The following is a 24,346-nucleotide window of genomic DNA, read 5'->3' on the forward strand; positions in this document are numbered from 1 at the left end:
ATACATTTTTTTACATAGTGTAATCAATGTGTAATAACTATCACTCGTATTTCATATGTCACAACAATTCATCAATACCTATGCTATGATGCTGGGAAAGTGGTCTCGCGCAGCTGCAGTGCTGGTCATTTAAAAAAAAAAAAAGCTAGCTCATGGATGCAAACAATGTTCTTCCTCAAAAACATAGCAAAACAACATCTGTTTCAGTAGCTATATAGTTAGCTTGCTAACCGTGTTTGGGACTCCCAATCTTATTTGATTAATGGTGGTCAGACCCATCTATGTGAAGCTAGCCACAATAGTGGACTTTGCGGTTAGCCTTCAAATTAAATGTATGGCATAATTCTACTATTTGTATTCGTTTGTCACTGCCAATGACTTTCTTTTATTTTGATGGTAGACCGCAAATTCCACTTGTGCCTAATCCTTATTGTGGCTAGCGTCACAACACAACCCGGTCAGGTCGAGCCTCACTAGCCAGATGAAGCTAGATGGCTGCTTATAACGTTAGCTTTGGGCAACAGGGTTAAGTAGCTGGCTAGCTATTTATTTTCATGAACTGAAGTTCAATTTCAATAGGCGAACAAGTGGCAACCTAGCTAATACTTACTCACAAGGATTCCTAAATCATTGCTAAGAATAGTGAAAATGACTGCAGTTTCTACTGGTCATTGTTTTCAGGCTTGTTGTATTGGAGCTAGCTAGGTACCAAACTAAAGCTAGCTACCCCAGAAGTTACGGTCGAATAAATTATGCTTTATTACCAACGCGGCATTGTAAACACATCGGGCATGGCCGGTGTTTGCTTGTTTGCAGACTTTTTTGTACAGCTTTGACAGTGCTACTGTATCTTTATTGACACTCAAAAGACCCAAACGGCGTTCCATAATATGACAGTTTATCGTGAAGCTAATAGCAGTGATGCTATTACTGTGTAACTCCGGTAGGGCACCTTCAGAAAAATAGTGCACTTGGTTGTGTTAACCGGTGCTCGACCATTCGGCGAAAGCCAAACATCACCCACGAAAGAGAACGGTTGATTGTCAATTGCAATGAATTCCATTATCTTGGCTTTAATGGGTTTCACCTTTGAGTTCTCTCTCTGAAATTTCCTTACTCTTTCAAATGATTGCTCGTCTTGACTGCTCGATCCACACAGCAGACATTGTGGGCTAGTTTAGGAATGCTGTGTTGCACGTAAGCGTAACATTTTACATGGCTTCATTACGTCATGTACCTTCATTATATAGGTATGCACGTCAGCTTGGACATTGGTTTTGCACATCGGGCGTTAAATTCGACATCGGCCGATACCGATGTTGGCATTTTTAGCTAATATCGGCCGATTACGATATGTTAACCAATATATCGTGCATCCCTAGTTAATGTTGTAGTAAGCTGATCTGCGGTATTGCCATGTTCGGCAGGTGGCTGGCCTGTTATCTCGGTCACTGATGGGGGAGCTGTGGCTGTGTAACACAGTCGGACCATAATGCAGCAGGGTGATTGATTTGGGGGTCAGAGGTCAGGAGTCTTTAGATGCTGCTGTGGAATGTCTTGGGGCCCCTGCCGGCACCCGCAGGGGCCAGGGCAAGGGAGTAGGTACTAAAGATATTTTCTGCACCAACTGCTCTGTCCCCTGCAGGAAAGAGTCTGATGGTCTGTTTAGAGATCTTTTTAATGCTTCTCCCACATAAAGACAAATATACCACAGAGTTCAAACATTACACTTTTTATGTGACAAAAAATAAATAAATTGAAATTCATTGAATTAATTGACAATCTACACTAAATTCTCCCCTGTGTAATGCATAGGAGGCTGGTGGGAAGTGCAAAAGGAGGATGGGCTCATTGGAATGAATGGAACAGAGTCAAGTATGTGTTTTCCTGATGTTTGACGGGTTTAATACTGTTCCATCAATTCCATTCCAGTCTTTTACAATGAGCCCGTCCTATAGCTCCTCACATCAGCCTCTGTTGCAATATAGTCTGTGGCTGTAGAGAGGAGTGACAGTAGAGGCACTGAAAGAGAGACCTTGGTGGGGCCCAGGCCTGGCCCAGCACCTGGTTAATAACCACGTCTGGTTTGGTGCACTGTTACACTGCAGCTGCTGACAATTCCAGGCTGGGTGTTCCTCTGAGACTCACTGGGCTGCCCTCCAGCTCCAGCCACTTTGGTCATCAAACTACAATAATAGATCTACCTGTCCCAAACATGCAGAGATGGCTTGTGTTGTGTGAATAGCTGCCTGTTTAGATGTAGGCTGTTTAATGACCTATATACCTTTCCATTGGCCTCTAGTGTGATTGGGACATCATGCAATGGGTAACTTTTGTTGTGCTCTGAGGGGACACCGAGTGCTGTGCCAAAAACATCAACTGCCCACTACATTGTGTCCATACAGCTCCATTCAGCACCAGCCAGATGTTTTGTCACTGTACCACACTGCCAGTTGCTGTTTTCAGTTCATTATTGTGCTCCTGTAGATCTAAACATCTCCTAGAAATATTTTGTGGCCGCAAGTGTGTGTCTCTCTATTGATTGTCATAAAAGACAAGCGGTCATTTCTTTCCCAAGATATGGCCACATTTTATGACATTGAAATATGAGTTTAAAATGTGTTGCTAAGGTGCATTTATGTCTATAATAAAGCCCTTTTTGTAAAAAAAAAAAAAACAACGAAATAAACTAGTTCTGATTGGCTGCGCCTGGCTCCCTAGTAGGCCCACCCATGGCTGCACCCCTGCCCAGTCATGTGAAATCCATAGATTAGGGCCTAATTCGTTAATTTCAATTGACTGATTTCCTTATGAACTGTAACTAACTAAACATTTTGAGATTGTTGCATGTTGCGTTTTTTATATTTTTGTTCAGTATAGATTGCTAAAATTCCTCTTGACTAACGGTCATGTCTTCTCCTTCAGTGTGCCATGTTTTTGCTGTCCTGGAGGATGGAGCATTGGCACAAAACCTACAGGAACAGGAAAGTAAGTCCAACATCCCACACACCCCTCACAGTAGTCTGTCAGAGTTACTGTAGTAGGTGGTCCATGGCTGTGTTTGTGTAACCCTGTGTTCCCCTCTGTCCCAGTTGAGCAGTACTACACCACCAACATTCAGAAGAACCAGCTGGTGCAGAATGACATCCGCATCGCCAAGAGGCTGCAGGATGAGGAGGAGGAACAGAGAGCTCAGCACAGAGCCCTGAGCCAGGCGTCTAGACAACTGTAAGGACACTGTTCATTTAAATAAACACTTTGCTCGTACGCAGGCACACACACATTTTTCACCTCACTCTCCATGTACCCTCTGTTTATTTTACTGTACACTCTGTCACTATTTTTAAAAATAATCTAGACTGTCTCCATAAACAATTCCTACATAATCTAAACGATCGGTTTACTTGTGGACCCCTGGCAATATTGTACTTACTGTATATGACACACAGGGTGGTTTGGTCTCTGACAGTAATCCATGCCCCTCTCCCCTGTCCCTTCTGTGTACCCAGTGAGGAACAGGATTCGAAGTATGCCCGGATGATCCAGGAGGAGATCCAGAGATGTGCTGATGAGGAGGCTCAGAGGACGGAGCAGGAGGATGAGGTGAGCTGCAGATGTCTTCTAATTTGATTTGAGGAGAAACTTGAGGTTCCAAGTGGTTCTTTACAATACTGATAGTGTACTCACTAATCAAGTGGATTTCCACTAGCTTCCTGTAGATAATGGAATGTCATCATTTGAGTTTCCCCAGGGACCAAATGGCTCGAAATACAGTATAATGTGGCTCTGTAATGAATGAGGTCACATTGGAGCTGAATGCTGCACTCTCTGGGCCAGGGTTTACCCACTCAGATGTATCTACTCAACCTGAACACTGGGAGACGTCAATCTGAGCAGGCTCAAAGGCCACCACAGAGACAACCTGTGATCTATTATTAATCTGAATGACAAGTTAAGCAGTTTCCCTGATAATTTACTCTAGGTTATGCTCCATCCCTCCTGCTCTGTCTCACTGAAGGTTAGTGTGAGGAGAAACATGCTAGGTAGATGCAGAGGCTTGATCTGTACCACTTTGTACAATATCATGTCTAAAATGAGTGCATGTAAGTTTCCACTTTCATGTATCATCTAGTTGGTCAACTGTAGAAAAGTAGCAGGAATTTTCAATCTACTGTGTTAGAAAGGAGCTATTTGACAAAGTGATCAGGGAGTTTCATGAAAAGGAGCTTCCTTTTATAGATGTAGCTTCTCTCCAGTAAGTTGTAGATAAACTGACCTCTAACCCAGACATAAGGAGAACATCCCATCCATTACCTCTCTGCTTTTGCCATAGTAGTAAGGCCAGACCAGTCCCTACTATGCACACAGGAGCCAGGCCTAACAATATACACAAGCTAGAGTAGACACAGAGAAGGATTTGTGCATGTTTGAGCAAACATTCAGTGCACCAGTATAGGACTGTTTAAAGCTAGACTCTTTAGTTGCTACATCAATATTTGGACTTCTAAATTAATTATATATACCTGATTCTTGAAGAATAGGACTTATCCAGTGCTTTCAGGAAGTAGTCATACCCCTTGACTTATTCCAGAAGTTGGTGTTACAGCCTGAATTCAAAATGGATTAAATTGTTTTTTTTCTCACCAATCTACATACAATAACCCATAATGACAAACAATAACCCATAATGACAAAGTGAAAACATGTTTGAAGCTGTATTGAAAATGAAATACGCCAATACTAATTTACATATGTAAGTATTCAAACCCCTGAGTCATTAATTTGTAGAAGCACATTTGGCGGCGACTATAGCTTGGAGTCGTCTTGGGTATGTCTATCAACTTTGCAAATCTGTTGTATGGATTTTTCTTCCTTGCAGATTTTCTCAAGCTCTGCTGTTCACCGCCACTCCCCATCTAATTTAACAATCTTCCAAGTCTTTCCACAGATTTTCAATGAGATTCAAGTCTGGGCTTTGGCTGGGCCATCAAGGGCTTTCACATTCTTGTTTCGATCCATTCCAGCGTTACTTTGGCTGTATGCTTGGGGTCATTGTCCTGTTGGAATGTAAATCTTTGCCCCCAGACTAAGGTTGTTTGGACTCTGAAGCAGGTTCTCATTAAGGATTTGCCTGTATTTGGCTCAATTCATTGTTCCCTTTATCCTGACCAGTCAGTCTCCCAGTCCCTGCCGCTGAAAAGCATCCCCAGAGCATGATGCTGCCACCATCATGCTTCACGGTAGAGATGGTGTTATACCGGTGATGAGCTGTGCCTGGTTTTCTCCAGAGATAGCACTTTGCATTCAGGCCAAATAGTTTAATTTGTCACATCAGACCACATAATCTTTTGCCTAATGCTCCGAGTCTTTCACGTGCCTTTTTGCAAACCGCAGGCATGCTGTCATGTGCCTTGTTTTTAGGAGTGACTTCCGTTTGGCCGCACTCCCATGAAGCCCAGATTGGTGCAGAGTCTGGGTAGTTCCATATATTTTTTTCTATTTCTCAGTGATGTAGACCACAGTGCTCTTGGAAACTTTCAACACTCTAGAAATGGATTTATACCCTTCCTCAGATATCCAGTGCATTTGGAAAGTATTCAGACCCATTATCTTTTTCCACATTTTGTTACTTTACAGCTTTATTCAAAAATGGATTAAAATGTTGTTTTCCCCTCGTCAATCTACAAACAATAACACATAATGACAAAGCAAAAACAGGTTTTAGAAATTTTAGCAAATGTATTTAAAAGAACAAACAACGGAAATGTCACATTTACATAAGTATTCAGACGCTTTACTCAGTACTTTGTTGAAGCACCTTTGGTAGTGATTACAGCCTTGAGTCTTCTTGGGTATGACACTACAAGCTGGGCACACCTGTATTTGGGGAGTTTCTCCCATTGTTCTCTGCAGATCCCCTCAAGCTCTGTCAGGTTGCACAGCTATTTTCAGGTCTCCAGAGATGTTCGATCGGTTTCAAGTCCGGGCTCTGACTGGGCCATTCAAGGACGTTGATACTTGTCCCGAAGCCACTCCTGTGTTTTCTTAGCTGTGTGCTTATGGTTGTTGTCCTGTTGGAAGATTAACTTTCGCCCCAGTCTGAGGTCCAGAGTGCTCTGGAGCAGGTTTTCATCAAGGATTTCCCTGTACTTTGCTCCGTTCATCTTTCCCTTGATCTTGACTAGTCTCCCAGTCCCTGCCGCTGAAAATCATCCCCAAAGCATGATGCTGCCACCACCATGCTTCACTGTAGGGATGGTGCCAGGTTTCCTCCAGATGTGATGCTTGGCATTCAGGCCAAAGAGTTCATTCTTGGTTTCATCAGACCGAGAATCTTGTTTCTCATGGTCTGAGTCTTTAGGTGCCTTTCGGCTTGCCCCACCACCACAGAAAGCACTGAGCTAGGCTGAAACACATTTTGGAGCTGACTCACTCAAGAAAACCAAATAGACCTTGTTTGTGGCTTTTTTAACTCAATTTATTATATATATTTATATATATGCATGCATGTAGTTGAAGTAGGAAGTTTGCATACACCTTAGTCAAATACATTTAAACTCAGTGTTTCACAATTCCTGACATTTAATCCTAGTAAGAATTCCCTATCTTAGGTCAGTCAGGATCACCACTTTATTTTAAGAATGTGAAATGTCAGAATAATAGTAGAGAATTAGTTATTGCAGCTTTTATTTCTTTCATAACATTCCCAGTGGGTCAGAAGTTTACATACACTCAATTAGTATTTGGTAGCATTGCCTTTAAATTGCTTAACTTGGGCCAAACGTTTTGGGTAGCCTTCCACAAGCTTCCCACAATAAGTTGGGTGAATTTTGTCCCATTCCTCCTGACAGAGCTGGTGTAACTGAGTCAGGTTTGTGGACCTCCTCCTTGCTCACACATGATTTTTCAGGTCTGCCCACAAATTTTCTATGGGATTGAGGTCAGGGCTTTGTGATGGCCAATACCTTGACTTTGTTGTTCTTAAGCCATTTTGCCACAACTTTGGAAGTATGCTTGGGGTCATTGTCCATTTGAAAGACCTATTTGCGACCAAGATTTATCTTCCAGAGTGTCTTGAGATGTTGCTTCGATATATCCACGTAATTTTCCTACCTCATAATGCCATCTATTTTGTGAAGTGCACCAGTCCCTCCTGCAGCAAAGCACCCCCCACAGCATGATGCTGCCACCCCCGTGCTTCACGGTTGGGATGGTGTTCTTCGGCTTGCAAGCGTCCCATTTTTCCTCCTCATTATGGCCAAACAGTTCTATTTTTGTTTCATCAGACCAGAGGACATTTCTCCAAAAAGTACGATTTTTGTTCCCATGTGCAGTTGCAACCCGTAGTCTGGCTTTTTTTATGGCGGATTTGGAGCAGTGGCTTCTTCCTTGCTGAGCGACCTTTCAGGTTATGTCGATATTGGACTCGTTTTACTGTGGATATAGATACTTTTGTACCTGTTTCCTCCAGCATCTTCACAAGGTCATTTGCTGCTGTTCTGGGACTGTTTTGCACTTTTCCCACTGAAGTACGTTCATCTCTAGGAGACAGAACGCGTCTCCTTCCTTAGCGGTGTGACGGCTGCATGGTCCCATGGTGTTTATACTTTTTTTTTAGGTATTGGCTGATTTCTTTTGATTTTCCCATGATGTCAAGCAAAGAGGCACTAAGTTTGAAGGTAGGCCTTGAAATGCATCCACAGGTACACCTCCAATTGACTCAAATGATGCCAATTAGCCTATCGGAAGCTTCTAACGCCATGACATCATTTTTTTGAATTTTCCAAGCTGTTGAAAGGCACAGTCAACTTAGTGTATGTAAACTTCTGACCTGCTGGAATTGTGTTACAGTGAATTATAAGTGAAATAATCTGTCTGTAAAGAATTGTTGGAAAAATTACTTGTCATGCACAATGTAGATGTTCTAACCGACTTGCCAAAACCATAGTTTGTTAACAAGAAATTTGTGGAGTGGTTTAAAAACGAGTTTTAATGATTCCAACTTAAGTGTATGTAAACTTTCGACTTCAACTGTATATTACATTGTTTGCAAACTGATATGTGACTCGTATTAATGCCAAAATATATATATATATATATATATATATAATCTCTTTTATAGTTATAAAACTTTTTTATAGTTGTGGGGCTCAATGCGCTGCCACACCTGCCGTGAATGACGGGTCACCCCTGCTTGACGTTGCTTTACAGTGGCTTGCAAAAGTATTCCACCCCCCTTGTCATTTTTCCTATTTTGTTGCCTTACCACCTGGAATTAAAATAGATTTTTATCATTTGATTTACACAACATGCCTATCACTTAGAAGATGCTAAATATTTTTAGTGAAATAATATTAAAAAAACAGAACTTGAGCGTGCATAACTTTTCACCCCCCAAAAGTCAATACTTTGTAGAGCCACATTTTGCAGCAATTATAGCTGCACGTTTTCCCTCAAGAATGTCCCTGTATTTAGCGCCATCCTTCAATTCTGGCCAGTTTCCCAGTGCCTGCCGATGGAAAAACATAATGTTCTCGGGGTGATGAGAGGGGTTGGGTTTGTGCCAGACATAGTATTTTCCTTGATGGCCAAAAAGCTCAATTTTAGTCTCATCTGACCAGAGTACCTCCTTCCATATGTTTGGGGAGTCTCCCACATGCCTTTTGGCGAACACCAAACGTGTTTGCTTATTTTTATCTTTAATGAAAGGCTTTTTTCTGGACACTCTTCCGTAAAGCCCAGCTCTGGAGTGTACGGCTTAAAGTGGTTCTATGGACAGATACTCCAATTTCCACAGCGGCGATTGTTCAGCTCCTTCAGGGTTATCTTTGGTCTCTTTGTTTCCTCTGACTAATGCCTTCCTTGCCTGGTCTGTAAATTTTGGTGGGCGGCCCTCTCTTGGCAGGTTTGTTGTGGGGCCATATTCGTTCAATTTTTTTTATAAGGGATTTAATGGTGCTCCGTGGGATGTTCAAAGTTTCTGATATTTTTTATAACCCAACCCTGCTCTGCACTTCTTCACAACTTTGTCCCTGACCTGTTTGGAGAGCTCCTTGGTCTTCATAGTGCCGCTTGCTTGGTTGTGCCCCTTGCTTAGTGGTGTTGCAGACTCTGGGGCCTTTCAGAACAGGTGTGTATGTATATATGTATGTGTGTGTGTGTATATATACTGAGAATATGCGACACTTTGATTGCACCCAGGTGGACTTTAACTAATTATGTGACTTCTGAAGGTAATTGGTTGCACCAGATCTTATTTAGGGGCTTCATAGCAAAGGGGGTGAATACATATGCACGCACCACTTTTTTTAAACAAGTAACTTTTTTTCACTTCACCAATTTGGACTATTTTGTGTATGTCCATTACTTGAAATCTAAATAAAAATCCATTTAAATTACAGCTTGTAATGCAACAAAATAGGAAAAACGCCAAGGGGGTGATTACTTTGCAAGGCACTGTAAGTCAAAACTTTAACTCGGCAACTCGGGAACATTCACTGTCTTCTTGGAAGGCAACTCCAGTGTAGATTTGGCCTTGTTTAAGTTATTGTCCAGCTGAAAGGTGTCTGGTGGAAAGCTGACTGAACCATGTTTTCCTCCCAAATTTTGCCTGTGCTTAGCTCAATTCCATTTATTTTTAATGCTGAAAACTCCCTAGTCCTTGCTGATGACAAATATACCCATAACATGATACTGCCACCACTATGCTTAAAAATATATGGATTTGTACTCAGTAATGTTTTGTATTGGATTTGCCCTAAACAAAACACATTCGGGACTAAGAGTGAATTGCTTTTCCACATTTTTTTGCAGTATTACTTTAGTGCCTTGTTGTAAACGGGATGCATGTTTTAGAATATTTTTATTCTGTACAAGCTTCCTTTTTTTCACTCTTGTAAATTAGGTTAGTATTGTGGAGTAAGTACAATGTTGTTTATCCATCCTCAGTTTTCTCCCATCACAGCCATTTAACTAAAGTCACCATTGGCCTCATGGTGAAATCTCTGAGCGGTTTCCTTCCTCTCCGGCAACAGAGTTAGGAAGGAAGCCTGTATCTTTATAGTGACTAGGTGTATTGATTCACCATCCAAAGTGTAATTAACAACAAAAGGATACTTATTTCAGCATTTAATGTTTTATTCATTGGTCAATCATACGCAAACAATTGAATTGACCACAGGTGGACTCGAATGAAGTTGTAGTCTGCCAGCATTTATAAAAACATGCTTTCACTTTGTCATTATGGGGTGTTGTGTGTAGATGGGTGAGATCTTTTATTTTAATCCATTTAGAATTCAGGCTGGAACAAAGTGTGGAATACGTCAAGGGGTCTGAATACTTTCTGAAGGCACTGTATATGCGTCATGAGCTTAGTCCAACTATCATACCCCCATCAGAACCCAAAATATAAGCCTTTTTTACTCCTATGTTTGTAAACAATGTAAATGTAAACACTCTATAGCCTCAAAATATGGTTAAAATATAATTTTGATATCATTGATGGTCAGTCCATCCATAGCTCTGTCTGAATGTCAACGTTTTACATTTAGTTTTTAATTTGTAAAAAAATCTGAAAACATAATTGCACTTTGACATTATGGGATGTGTGTAAAACGGTGACATACAATCTCAATTTAATCCATTTTAAATTCAGGCTGTACACAACAAAATGTCAATACTTTCTGAAGGTAGTATATAATTAGAAGAGTGAGAAAGGGGTCTTGTGGAGAAATGGTCAGCAAATGGCTCCAGAGACCAGACCAGGTTATCCCGACTCACAAAGACAGCTTTCTCCTTCCTTTACTCTTCAGATTTCCTTATTGAAGTTAGCTGCCTCAGAATCTCTCATAAAGGATCCTTGTTCAGAGTGAGTGAAGTCAGAGCAGACTGTTGGTGTAGATCATTTAGTAGCTTGGCCCCCGAACAGTAGTGTTGCTGAAAGTGGTGGTCTCACACTGAACAAAAATCGAAACGCAACATGTAAAGTGTTGGTCGCATGTTTCATGAGCTGAAATAAAAGATGCCAGAAATATTCCAAACGCACAAAAAGCGCATTTCTCTAATATTTTGTACACACATTTGTTCACATCCCTGTTAGTGAGCATTTCTCCTTTGTCAAGATAATCCATCCACCTGAGAGGTGTGGAATATCAAGAAGCTGATTAAACAGCATGATCATTACACAGTTGCACCTTGTCCTGGGGACAATAAAAGGCCAATCTAAAATGTGCAGTTTAGTCACACCACACAATGCCATAGATGTCTCAAGTTTTGAGGGAGTGTGTAATTGGTATGCTGACTGCAGGAATGGCACACATACACAATCCATGTCTCAATTCTTAAAAATCCTTTAACTTGTCTTCTCACCTTCATCTACACTGTTTGAAGTGGATTGTTGTGTTAAAGCCTGAATTTAAAATTGAATAAATTGAGATTTTGTGTCACTGGCCTACACACAATACCACAATGTTAAAATTAAAAGCTGAAATATAAGAAACTCTTAAATTCATAGACAGTGCTGTGGATGCAAGGACTGATCATCCATGATATCAAAATGATATTTTAACTATGTTTTGAGGATATAGTGTGTTTATTTACATTGTTTTCTGCATGCTTATTTTGGGTTATGATGTAGTACGACAGTCGGATTAAACTCATGACGCTCAGTGCCTTTCAGAAAGTATTCATACCCCATTTTTTTGTTTGTTACAGCCTGAATTCAAAATAAAAACATTACTACACACAATACCACATAATGACAAAGTGAAAACAAGTTTTTATAAATGTTGGCAAATTTTATTGCAAATGAAAAGCCTAATAAGTGCTCACACCCCTTTGCTATGACACTCCAAATTGAGCTCAGGTTCATCAAATTTACTTTGATCATCCTTGAGTTATTTTGTTAAATCCACTTCAATCAGTGTAGATGAAGGGGCGAAGACGGGCTAAAAAATGATTTGAAAGATTTGAGACATGGCTTGTTTATGTGTGCCATTCAGAGGGTGAATGGGCAAGACAACAGATTTAAGTGCCTTTGAGCGGGGTATGGTATTAGGTGCCAGACGCACCAGTTTGAGTGAAGAACTGCAATGCTGCTGTTTTTTTTATGGTCAACATATTCCCCTGTGTATCAAGAATGGTCCACCACCCAAAGGACATCCAGCCAACTTGACACAACTGTGGGAAGCATTGGAGTCAACATGGGCCAGCATCCCTGTGGAACGCTTTCAACACCTTGTAGAGTCCATGCCCTGACAAATTGAGGCTGTTCTGAGTGCAACTTAATATTAGGAAGGTGTCCTTAATGTTTTATGTACAGAATGTATAGGTAGGTGCTACCGAATGTATTTTTTGACACAAGCGAATGTGAACAAGAGTCATTTTCTCCGGTAATTTTCTCATAGTAGCCAGCCCACTTTTCTCTGGTAAAATGCAAGGTTAACTTTTTAAGCAAAATATTAGAATGTAGCCAGCTACATTTCCTATGATAAACATTACAAAATATGAAGAACATGCATAATTTTTGCAAAAAAACCAACGTTGCTTTTTCATTGTTAGCTCATTTACTTGTGTGGCTGCCTGCGAAAGAGAATTGCACTTCTTTTGAAATTTGAAAATGAAGCTGTTTTCTGCCGAATGTGTTGCCCTAATGTATTTTCTGTGAAGGAAAACTATAGTCGCACGTTCCTGATCACTATTGAAGCAAAAAAACACTTAACTTTCAATATAAAACGCGACCCCTGTCAATACACAGCTGGACTCACCTGCTCCCGTTTTCTCCTGTTGTGCTACTTACAAACACACGTGACTGGCTCAACTGTTCTGGGGAACTACGGTAAGCTTCATAGTGTGAAATAATTTGACAGGTGAAATGAAGAACATGATCTGCTTTATGTCCTAACTTTTTGCACAAGTTGACTGCAGGTATTAACTTAAGTAGCTAAAAATGTATTGAAAAACTTAAGTTTCAATGTTGATGATATTGAAAAACCATCCCGTGGCTATTTCCAAATAACACCCAAGCCTGATAGTCATATTCTACTTCCAAGGTCATTGTGAATGCCTAAAAGACAGTCCGAGCAAATTGACATTTACGTAACGTTGGCTGATGTAGTGTGTTGATTAAATATTAGCATCCCTGCTGACCGTGTGTTTAATTGTGCAGCAGAACAGAAGGCACCAGGCAGTGCAGTCAGTCTGAATGCCAGTTCCCCATGGCACTCCCTGAGCTAACCTGCCATGTCAAGCTGCTAACTGTCTGCTGAGGCTGGCAAGGCTAAGCTGGCTAAGCACTGGGATTTAGCCAACCAAGAGGCTCTTAACACTTGTCATTGGAGGGTTTTTTTGTACCGAAAGGGCCCACCCCTCTAAACATGCACTATTTGATCTAGTTGTCTTAGGTCTCTCTCTTTATGGAGGGTTGTGGTGTCTCTTGTCGGGATGTGTGTTGTCCTATATTTTATTTTGAATCCCCCGTCCCCGCTGGAGGCCTTTTGCCTTCTGGTAGGCCGTCATTGTAAATAAGAATTTGTTCTTAACTGACTTGCCTATTTACATAAAGGTTCAATAAATAAAACAAATCTACAGGTGGCATCAAGGGAGTACTGATATGGTTTGTTGTCGCCTTCACAGACCCCCCCCCCGCATGTATCAATGGTACCGCACATTTCCGTTGTGTATAATTTGTAGCACAGGGCTTCAATTCTGTCTCAGAGGAGGCAGAGCACAAGTCTTTTTTGAGGTCAAAGTTACAAGGGAGGCAGCCCTTGTGCAGGGTGGCAGTGGCATGCCCAGTTGACAAGGTGTTAATGAAAGTAAAGCAGCCTACTCTCTCAGCAATTTTTCCAGACCAGAGCCCAGCCGCCGAGCCAGGCAGAGGGAGATGAAAGGTTGGCCTTCTCTGTTTCTCTGGTCTGCCTGCCTGGCCTCTTATTTTCCATTGAGTCAGCCCCCAGGCCTTCCTGAAATTACCAGCCTGGCCTGGCCATCTGGAGCTACCCTGTTCCTAGATCTGTTTGTGCCGTTTTGCCACAATAACCATAGGAGTTGGTAAGACCGCACAAACCGATCTGGGACCAGGCTAACCCGTAGCAGGTTTTGTGATGAGCAGCCACTGTGGTCATGCTAGATCTCCCTCATAATGGAGACATAGTGGCTCTGCATTCAGCAACACTTCCACTGTCTTTCTAGTGCAGGCCACCCAGACTGTCTATACAATTACAGAGACTAGTTGTCAGTCTTTGTCATGTTGCAAGTTTCCACACGTCATTAAATACTATTTAGTTGTAGTGCTATTATTTCCACAGAGCAAAGCAAAGATACATTTGTGTCGTGTTCTGAAGAGTCTTTGATGTTTTGTTTGTCCTTACTGATTGAGTTATCCCACTAAACCACCTGACAGTGATTGAGCAATTGGATCCTTGCAGTGGTGTAAAGTACTTAAGTAAAAATATTAACAACTGCTTAAGCAGTTTTCAGGTATCTGTACTTTACTATTTACATTTTTGCCAAATTTTACTTCACTACATTCCTATAGAAAATAATGTACTTTTTACTCCATACATTTTCCCTGACACCCAAAAGTAGTCGTTACATTTTTACAGGAAAATGTTCCAATTCTCAAGAAAACATACCTGGTCATCTCTTCTAAACACAAATGTTTCGTTTGTAAATGATGTCTGCGTGTTGGCGTGTGCCCCTGGCTATCTGTAAATAAAACAAGACAATTATGCCATCTTGTTTGCTATAAGGATTTTGAAATGATTTAGACTTTTACTGTTGATACTTAAGTATATTTGAGTAATTACTTTGGATACTTATATTTGAAACCAAATACTTTTAGACTTTTACTGAAGTAGTATCCTACTGGGTGACTTTCACTTTTCTATTAAGGTATCTTTACTTTTACTCAAGTATGACAATTGAGTACCGTATTTTTTCCACCACTGGATCCTTATTTGAATTGTGATTTAAGAACCACGAGCCAATAATTTCTAAGTCTAATGCCATGTCACTCATACTCCTTAACATGTAGCAATAATATATCTGTGGCTTGATTTGATGCTTTGCATCACTCACCAGTCATTCATGACCAAGAAGTAAGAACCCTGACCCTATTTCTCTGAAGATTCTCTGTTGATATGGTTGATTTGAACATTTTTATTTTAGGGTAACAGGGCTTGGGTCTTTACTGTTTATTTTGTAATGTTGGGCCATGTTATACTGACACCTTGTGGTACTAATCTGTAATGTACAGAATTATCTCTTTTTCAAAGGTTCTCTGAATGTAGATGGGTGGAGGCTGAATAGAAAACCACAGTGATTGATGCCAGCGTCTGCCCACACATTGGCACAAGCCTAGTTAACCTCAGCCATATGCTTGGCAAGCATTTGGAGGTTGACATATTAGGCATTTTCTGACTGACTCAGTACTGCAACTGAGCACAAACTGAGTGTGTGAAGGATACAATTAACATATTTCTTCTCCTGTTCTGGGCTCTGAGTCAACCCTAAATTACTAGTACTCTGTGATATGATACTGAAGACAACCATTTCTATAATGATTTTATTTACATCTGCTGACTGAGTGTAGTGTTACAGCTCTGGTTCCATGGATGAAACAATAATAGACCTAACCTTGTTTCCACAGGAAATGGCTAAACACATCCAGGAAGAGGAGGAGCTGAGGGTCAGACAGAGGAGCAGTGGGCAGGAAAGCCTCTGTGATGGTACAGTCACACTTAGTATCTGTTGCTTCACTATAGAAGAAAATAAACTGTCACTATTGTTTTGTTTGGGCCTCAAACAAGATTTCCAATTATTCCTAGGCATGACAATACTTTATAATCTAACAGTGTACTTTCAGGGTCATTTGCTTTAGGGTTATTTTTTATCATCTATCTGTGGTTTCTTCTCTTTTATTCTTGAAATAATATCTAATGGTGACAAAGGTTGGTTGAATGATTGCTTTGGTGTAAATCATACTTTGGGTGGTACCTGCTATTCTGACCTGTCCTCTTGATTTTATGTTACTTCTCAATGCTTTTTCACCATGGTTGGTGTGCATACTGTTTCTTTTATGATCATAACAAGGACAAAATATGGCACAGAAGGACTTGAAATCCTAATCAACTCTGGACTCTTAAAGTCTGATGAACCCTGATGATCAAGCCCTCCACACCTGGGTCATTGTAGCCGGGTTGTAGCTGTGGGCAAACGGGGATACCTAGCCAGTTGCACAACTGAATGCATTCAACCAAAATGTGTCTTCCGCATTTAACCCAACCCCTCTGGATCAGAGAGGTGTGGGGGGCTGCTTTATTCAACGCCCACGTCATCAGCGCCCAGGGAACAGGTGTTGTGAGTTAACTGTCTTGCTCAAGGGCAGAAGGGCAATTTTTTTCTACCTTGCCAGCTCAGGGATTCAAACTAGCGACCTTTCGGTTACTGGCCCAGTGCTCTTAACCACTAGGCTACCTGCGTAGTAGGTGTAGAGCTGAAGTTACTTGGAGACTGAGCTCTAATTTAATCCTGCTTTGCTCTGCATGCTTGACAGCCTGTCCTCCTCCTCAGCCGGACATTCCAATCTGCATCCACTTGACTCCACAGGTTTCCTGGCAGCCTTATCACTCTGGCAATCACTTGGCTCTAGCGATCTTGTTAATAACATGGACCATGGCACTGTGTGCGTTGTGTTTTGTCTGTCAAGCTTTTATTTAAATGTTCACTTATAGATAAATAATCTAGGATATTTTAATGACATGCCTCAGCCAAATATTAAAAAAAAAAAAAATACAAAATGGCATGTCTAGCATGGTCCCTTGTATATTGACATGAACCCTGTGTTAGCCTGGCACCATTCACTGCGCCTGTCTAATATAAACCATTAACACCCACACTCACCTGCTTTTGTGTTTGCATGTTTGGCTTGATTAAAGACTGTACCAGCGTCCGTGGCTCTCCCTCGTCATGCCCACGCCAGCCTGCTCTCAGCACCAGCCCTAGCCAGGGAGAAGGGCTGCACCATCAGCATGCTACCAGCAGGTGGCAATGTTCCACCTCTAACACACAGCCACAGTCACACTCTACTGCTGAGCCTCTGTATGAGACCCACAGGTCAGCAGGACAGAATAACAGAACACAATCATCACATAATGGACACTCTAATCCGCCTAGACTCATCAGAAACGACCTCCAATGCCCTCCACCTGACTATTTGAGTGATGAAGGCTCAGAGGACACAGACACTGTTTTCCCTGAACACCTCCCTCCATCCCGGCCCTGTAGACTGGAGAAATGGCTCAATACTGCCCCTAGTGGTCGCCAGGCTTCTGTGTACCAACCACCGGAGAGGAGTTACAGGAGTCTCGGCAGTCCCATCAGCTCCAGAGAAGAGCGCAGCAGGATGTGGGAGAGGGGAAGTGGAACAAGGGAGGAAAGGCATAGGGGGAGTTGTCAGGACAGGGATAGGGGGGTTAAGGAGAAGAGGGCTAGGATTTGGGATAAGAATCCCAGGGCAAAGCATGACTGGGGTTATGACAGGGACCCCAGGTCAGAGGGGAGAGGGTGGCGCTACATCAGTAGTACTAATGACTCTGGCAGAGGGCTGCAGGATAGAGACCGAGACAGGGTTAGGAGGAGGTGCACCTACAGAGAAACCAGCGACAACAAACAAGTCCGCTTCCAGGACGATGCCAGCAGGCATTGTTCTAGTTACCATGACGACAGCAGGCGCGCAGTGAATGTATGGGAGCTGATTGCCCATGACTTAAGAGAGAGGGGTGGGGCCGTGAGGCAGAGCTTCCACGGGGGGTCAAGGTCACGGGGGGTCAGAGACGGCCAAGTGCATGATGGGGAAAATGCCGTTGCCCACAGTGACTCTCAACATCAACAGAGAGCTTTTCTAAGAGCTGTCCCCACCAGGCGTAGTTACCATGGAGATGTCGGGGAAAGAAAGAGAGCCTCACAAAGAGAAGGCTACAGTAACCAAGGCCATGGAGGAGAGGGAGAAAGAATCCTTGAAAACCTGACCATAGTGGAGGGTAGTGGGACTGAGGTCAATGTTGAACACAGCAGAGGGAGAGGGGGTAGGAGGAGTAGTGGAGACCCTAGGAACAGGGTCAGCTCAGGTGGGGACCAGGAGAGGGAGGGCAGGGATGATAGGCACCACCATAGTGAGCGCAGGGTGAGGAGTGCAAGTGATCGCCAGCATGGGCATAAGCAGGAGGAGCAGAACAGCTCAGAGGAGGAGAGGAGGGAGGAGAGACCCCTGCGGAGAGTCCACCATCTCAGCCAAAGCTTCTGCAGCAGAGGGGCCTCCATCAGGGCCAGATCTAGGCACACCTCCAGAGCAGGTAACACCCTGAGCTGCTGGTACCTCAGCACTCTGAACGCAGACCTGCAGGGGAGGCGGCTACTGTACTCTTTACCCAATGCTTCCCAACAACCTCTCTGTGTGTACATCTACTCCTCTTCACGTCCTCCCTCCTTCAACAATCAAATCTGGAAAAATATACTCATCTTGGTTTCCTTGTGTTTAAGGGAGGGGCCTCAATCTTTTTATTTCTCTCAAATCAGATTTTTCTTTTGTAGTGTTCATTCTGATGGTCTGGGAAATACCTTAATCTGGATTTCCCTCATTTTATATAGACTAGCTGCTCTTCAACCCCTCTCCATCCTTCATCTTTGTCCTCTCTTGAAATGATCCAAGAGATGATTGTTGTTCTTCTTGATGAACCTATTTTATTCTTAAATAAAGATTTTGTCACATACACGGGATAGGTGAAGTGAGATGTTGTTCTGTAGGGTCAGCCATAGTAGTGTGACGCACCTGGAGCAAAATAGGGTTAAGGCCTTGCTCACTTTTCATCTTGACAGCACGGGTATTTGAACCAGCAACCTTTCAGTTCCTCGCCCAACGCTATCTGCTAGGCTTACCTGCTACCCCAGACCTGTCTTCCAGCACATGTGCTGTATGATTTGCAGTATGTTTATTTTCTTTAAATACACTGAACAAAAATATAAACGCAGCATGTAAAGTGTTGGTCCCATGTTTCATAAGATGAAATAAAAGATCCCAGATATTGTACATGCGCACAATAAGCATATTTCTCTAAAACGTCTCTGTTAGTGAGCATTTCTCCTTTGCCAAGATAATCCATCCACCTGACGGGTGTGGCATGAAACAGCATGATCCTTACACAGGTGCACCTTGTCCTGGGAACAATAAAAGGCCAGTCTAAAATGTGCAGTTTTGTCACACAACAAAATGCCACATATGTCTCAAGTTTTAAGGGAGAGTGCAATTGGCAGGCTGACTGCAGGAATGTCCACCAGAGCTGTTGCCAGAGATTTGAATGTTCATTTCTCTACCATAAGCCGCCTCCAACGTCGTATTACAGGGAGTATGTCCAACCGGCCTCACAACCACAGACCACATGTAACCACGCCAGCCCAGGACCTCCACATCCGGCTTCTTCACCTGCGGATCGTCTGAGACCAGCCACCCGGACAGCTGATGAAACTGTGGGTTTGCACAACCAAATAGTTTCTGACAGTTTGTGCAGAAATTCTCAGGGAAGCTCATCTGCGTACTCGTTGTCCACACCAGGTTTTTGACCTGACTGCAGTTTGGCGTCAGAACCGACTTCTGTGGGCAAATGGTATGGGCAGGCATGAGCTAGGGACAACGAACACAATTGTATTTAATCAATGGTAATTTGAATGCACAGAGATACCGTGATGAGATCCTGACGCCCATTGTCGTGCCATTCATCTGCCGCCATCACCTCATGTTTCAGCATGATAATGCACTGCCTCATGTCGCAAGGATCTGTACACCATTCCTGGAAGCTAAAAATGTCCCAGTTCTTTCATGACCTGCATACTCACCATTTGAGAATGTTTGGCATGCTCTGGATTGACGTTTACGACAGCGTGTTCCAGTTCCGCCAATATCCAGGAACTTCGCACAGCCATGGAAGAGGAGTATGACTGCATTCCACAGACCACAATCAACAGCCTGATCACCTCTATGTGAAGGAGATGTCACAATGAGTCACACCAGATACTGACTGGTTTTCTGATCCACTCCCCTACTTCATTATTATAATTTTTTTAAGGTATATGTGACCAACCGCTGCATATCTGTATTCCCAGTCATGTGAAAGCCACAGATTAGGGCCTAATGAATTGATTTCAATTGACTGAGTTCCTTATATGAACCGTAACTCAGTCAAATTTTTGAAATTGTTGCATGTTGCGTTTCTATGTTTGTTCAGTGTACTTATCTTCACAAGATGTAATTTCATAGACCTTTTAATCATACCACATCACAGCCTTTATCTCTAAACCTTCCTAACCCAAGTCTTTCCTTCTACAGGAGCCGCGCTGCAGCCGGAGGAGGGGGTGTGTCTGGACCTGGGGGAACTGCACCAGGTGTTGCTGGATGAGGAGCTGGCCAGGAGGCTGCAGGAGGAGGAGGAGAAGCTGTTGACTAGGGTAAGGGAGGATCATCCTACTGGCTGTACTGTGTCGGCTCACATCCAACTATGTTACTAAATGTCGCTGTCTGATAAAGTCTGTTTTGAAAATTTGAGGTTTTCAGGCAATTTATTTTATTTTTTACACATTAACAAACATAAAATTAGGAAACTTCAGAAGCTATTTTGATTATGTTCTTGGTCCTAGAGTCATGACATGTTCAGAGTAGATTGAGGGGAGTTACTGCAGCAACGCCATGCTGAGTTATCCTCTTGTCATTGCAGAGCCCTCCAGCCCCTTCTTCCCTCTCTCAACATGACTCCTACCCAGAGGGAGACTTCAGAGTTGCGCAAGTGGCTCAGGATGAGGTAAGATACAGGTGTAAAAGGAAATATCATGATTTTGGTATTATCTCCCAACAGAACTGACTGCAAGTGAGGCTATGATTTAGGTCAGAGGTCTTCAACCTTTTCTTGCCCAGGCACCCGCTCCCAGGAAAACCGAAGACCCAGGGACCCCATCATATGTTAACAAAACTAATAATGGCGAAGTAATCAACATTTTAAAATGAATAGATCTGCTAGACATTTTTTTTCCATTATTTTGATCTCCCCACATTATAATTGGAGGAAGTGTAAACTCTAACATACAGCAGCCTATTTGCTAGAAAGGTAACTCCAAACACATTTTTGCTTAGAGCAGCTATTTATCTGGTTAAACAAAGGTTAGCAAAAGTTTGTCCAAGTCAATAAAACTTACCAGCAGCCAGTGGCACTTGTAGCCTGTTCGCGGGTGCTTTTTCAAAGTCTATGTTCGATAGATACTCCAGTGAGTGTAATTGGCTCTTATTTTGCTCAATATTAGGAGTTAAGAAATAAAGTTGACATCATTAGAAATAATATATTCTACTCTTTTCTACTGTAGGTATGTAATTCAAAAGTCATTTATTTTTTGCGTCTATATTTTTCGCAGACCCCCTGCGAAAAGGGCTCCCGAGTGGCACGGTGGTCTAAGGCACTGCATCTCAGTGCTAGAGGCATCACTACAGACCCTGGTTCGATTCCAGGCTGTATCACAACCAGCCGTGATTGGGAGTCCCATAGGGCGGCGCACAATTGACCCAGTGTCGTCCGGGTTAGGGTTTGGCCAGGGTAGGCCGTCATTGTAAATATGAATTTGTTCTTATCTGACTTGCCTAGTTAAATCAAATAAAACATTTTTATAAAAAAGCACCTTTGGGGGCTGTGGACCCACAGTTGAATACCCCTGATTTAAGAAGAGGTATATTACCTTCTTTAACTAGGGAATGTGCTTCCAAAGTTCATTTGACCTTTTTATGAACCATTCTCAAAATTCATCAGATAAATCATAGGCTCAGCAAAAACCAGCAGACAATGCGTCCCTCAAAGCCTTGGGTTCAGCTAGAGTCCACCTGTCCAATGTGTAACAACATGCCTATTGTGTATTGAGCCTTCATGGTCACTGTGTCCTCTGTCAGGAAATCGCCCGCTTCATGCACAAACAGGAAATACAGTCGAAGTGCCAGTCACGTGACCTTAATGGCCCGGGGTCACGACGTGAACAGCATGACCTGGCTGACCCCCACAACAGGAGAACAGTCAGAGAGAGACCGGTAGCTGCTGCTGGTTTTATGAGCCATTGTCTACATATAATGTTAACTATTGACACTATACATTGACTTAACAGTCTTATTTCAAAACAATATTCTAATAATAATAATGTGTTGTGTGTGTCAGATTCAGCGGGAGAGACTGGACTCCGAGGGCCTTCCATCTCCTACTGAGGAGTGTTCTCCAGACTATCAGGCCCCTAGCCCCACCTCAACACTGTGAGTCAGGCTTGGGCGGTATCCACATTTCCGTAACTTCAAACCAACCATCCTGCAGTATGCGGTATTAACAAGTACATGTAAAATCCCATTGCGGATGCTAGCTAAATGCAAATGAGCGTATGCAAACATTTTATATGGTCTCATAAACTATTTGCAGGACAGACATCCCAGCTCATAAAGTTATACAAGAAACTCAAAAATGCTACTCACATTTTTCCTCACGCACAAAACAAATATTAGACCGCAAGGATCTTGATCCAGGATGGGATTCTCTGCAGTTACCAAGATAAGCTTGATTTTTGTAGGAAGCTAGCCACTTGGATAACTAGTTAGTAAGTTAGCAAATAAAATTCACAGTATTTCGCACATTTTAGACGGTTGTAACACATCTAACTGGAAAATATTTAGTGTTACTAGATCACCTTGTCTCATTGTTGTGCGTTTCTAAACATGTGACCGGCTCAGCTATTTTAAGGGGACTAGGCCTACTGGTAAGCTTCATAATGAAAAATAATGTAAAATGAAGAACGCAATCTGCTTTATCTCGTAAACTAGTGCACAAGTTGACTGCAGGTATTTAAATTCAAAATAAATACTTAAATGTACTAAAAACTTTATTGAAAATCATACCATGAGTATTTCAAAATACCCCAGAATACCGCCCAACCCTACTGTGCCACTCTAATGTAATGTTTAATGCTGGGAAACCCCCGTCTGGAAATGCCCTCCTTAGCACCTGACTGATCTTATAATTTGCTGCTAAAATATATATTTTTTTTTAAGTCTTTGCTAGAGATTTGCTACCTGTTGAATGGACTGCAATCATATGTTTTGTAATAGATTAGGCTATGAAAAGTTCTATATTTTAACCTGCTACTTATATCCTTACAGATCACAACAGCCAATCAGAAACATTGCAGAGGAACTGGACCCAACTTTCAAGACCAAGAGACCAGGCAAGGGGAGCATCAGAGTGGGACAGACCATTTCTGGTAGGAATAACAACGTAACACCTGACCATAACATGTAGCTTCATATAGAGGTGATGTACAGTTATATGACCTTCTCTTGTCTTCTTTATAGGCCCATCCTCCTGTCAGTCTCATCCAATCCCCCACTCTGGCTTACATGACTTCATGGAGGAGCCTACCTTCATCCCGCCCACCAAGAGGCAAAGCGCCAAATCAGAACGCGACAAATCCAAAAAGAAGGAGAACTGTAAGCAGCAGTGATGTCACAGTTAGAGATACTGGGCCTGGGTGTACAGGGAACAACCCCTCACCCCCCCATATCCACTTACACCCCCCACACTACTTAACCTGGTCCCAAGAGGACTATCTCCAGATACTTGTATTATTATTTAGTTGTCCCAACTAGCACTTTAACCAGTTAAGAAATACAGTTGGAGATTTTGTTTTTGTTTAAATTACTGGTGTAGATAAGACAACAATTTGGGTTCGTATAACCTAATATAATTAACAAAGGGAAGAATTATAGTTGACCTGCCAATTATTGTCTTTTGTGTTGATGAGAGAAGGTTAATATCAATCACTATATGTTTGATTGTTACTTTTATTTGTGTTTTATTATTTATTATTATTAAAGGGATACTTCAAGATTTTGGCAGTGAGGTCCTTTATCTACTTCCCCAGAGTCAGATGAACTCGGATACCGTGTTTGTCCAGTATGGAAGAAGTTAGAGGTAAATTTGTGAGCCAATACTAACTAGCGGTAGCGCAATTACTAGGAGTCTATGGGTATCTACTAGCATGCTAGCAGATACCCATAGACTTCCAGTCATTGTGCTAACGCTAGTTAGCATTGGCTCACAAATATACCTCTAACTTTCATACTGGACACTGAGGCACAAACATGGTATCTGAGTTCATCTGACTCTGGGGAAGTAAATAGAGAGCCTCACTGCCAAAATCCTGAAGTATCCCTTTAATGGGAGATCTTAGTAACACTCCAATTCAAACGGCTTTAACCATATCTGACAGGGATTGCATCCAA

The 24,346-nt window shown here is 42.2% G+C and overlaps 1 protein-coding gene across 2 annotated transcripts in view; it reads left to right on the top strand.

Annotated features, from left to right (window-relative positions):
- The window catches only part of LOC120058871 (coiled-coil domain-containing protein 50-like), a 40,688-nt gene extending 16,732 nt beyond the window's left edge, over nucleotides 1-23,956 (top strand). The window contains exons 3-12 of one of the 2 annotated variants that reach the window (XM_039007609.1): nucleotides 2,926-2,988; nucleotides 3,093-3,228; nucleotides 3,510-3,603; nucleotides 15,650-15,728; nucleotides 20,381-20,499; nucleotides 20,766-20,849; nucleotides 21,980-22,114; nucleotides 22,239-22,330; nucleotides 23,225-23,325; nucleotides 23,417-23,956. In XM_039007609.1, coding sequence (XP_038863537.1) covers nucleotides 2,926-2,988; nucleotides 3,093-3,228; nucleotides 3,510-3,603; nucleotides 15,650-15,728; nucleotides 20,381-20,499; nucleotides 20,766-20,849; nucleotides 21,980-22,114; nucleotides 22,239-22,330; nucleotides 23,225-23,325; nucleotides 23,417-23,565 — 1,052 coding nt within the window. In that variant the 3' untranslated portion in view covers nucleotides 23,566-23,956. The remainder of the gene's footprint in view (nucleotides 1-2,925; nucleotides 2,989-3,092; nucleotides 3,229-3,509; nucleotides 3,604-15,649; nucleotides 15,729-20,380; nucleotides 20,500-20,765; nucleotides 20,850-21,979; nucleotides 22,115-22,238; nucleotides 22,331-23,224; nucleotides 23,326-23,416) is intronic. The other variant, XM_039007610.1, reaches the window with a different exon arrangement.
- Nucleotides 23,957-24,346: the final 390 nt, after the last annotated feature.

This window comes from Salvelinus namaycush, chromosome 14, assembly GCF_016432855.1.
Source record: "Salvelinus namaycush isolate Seneca chromosome 14, SaNama_1.0, whole genome shotgun sequence".
In the NCBI taxonomy this organism is placed as follows: domain Eukaryota; kingdom Metazoa; phylum Chordata; class Actinopteri; order Salmoniformes; family Salmonidae; genus Salvelinus; species Salvelinus namaycush.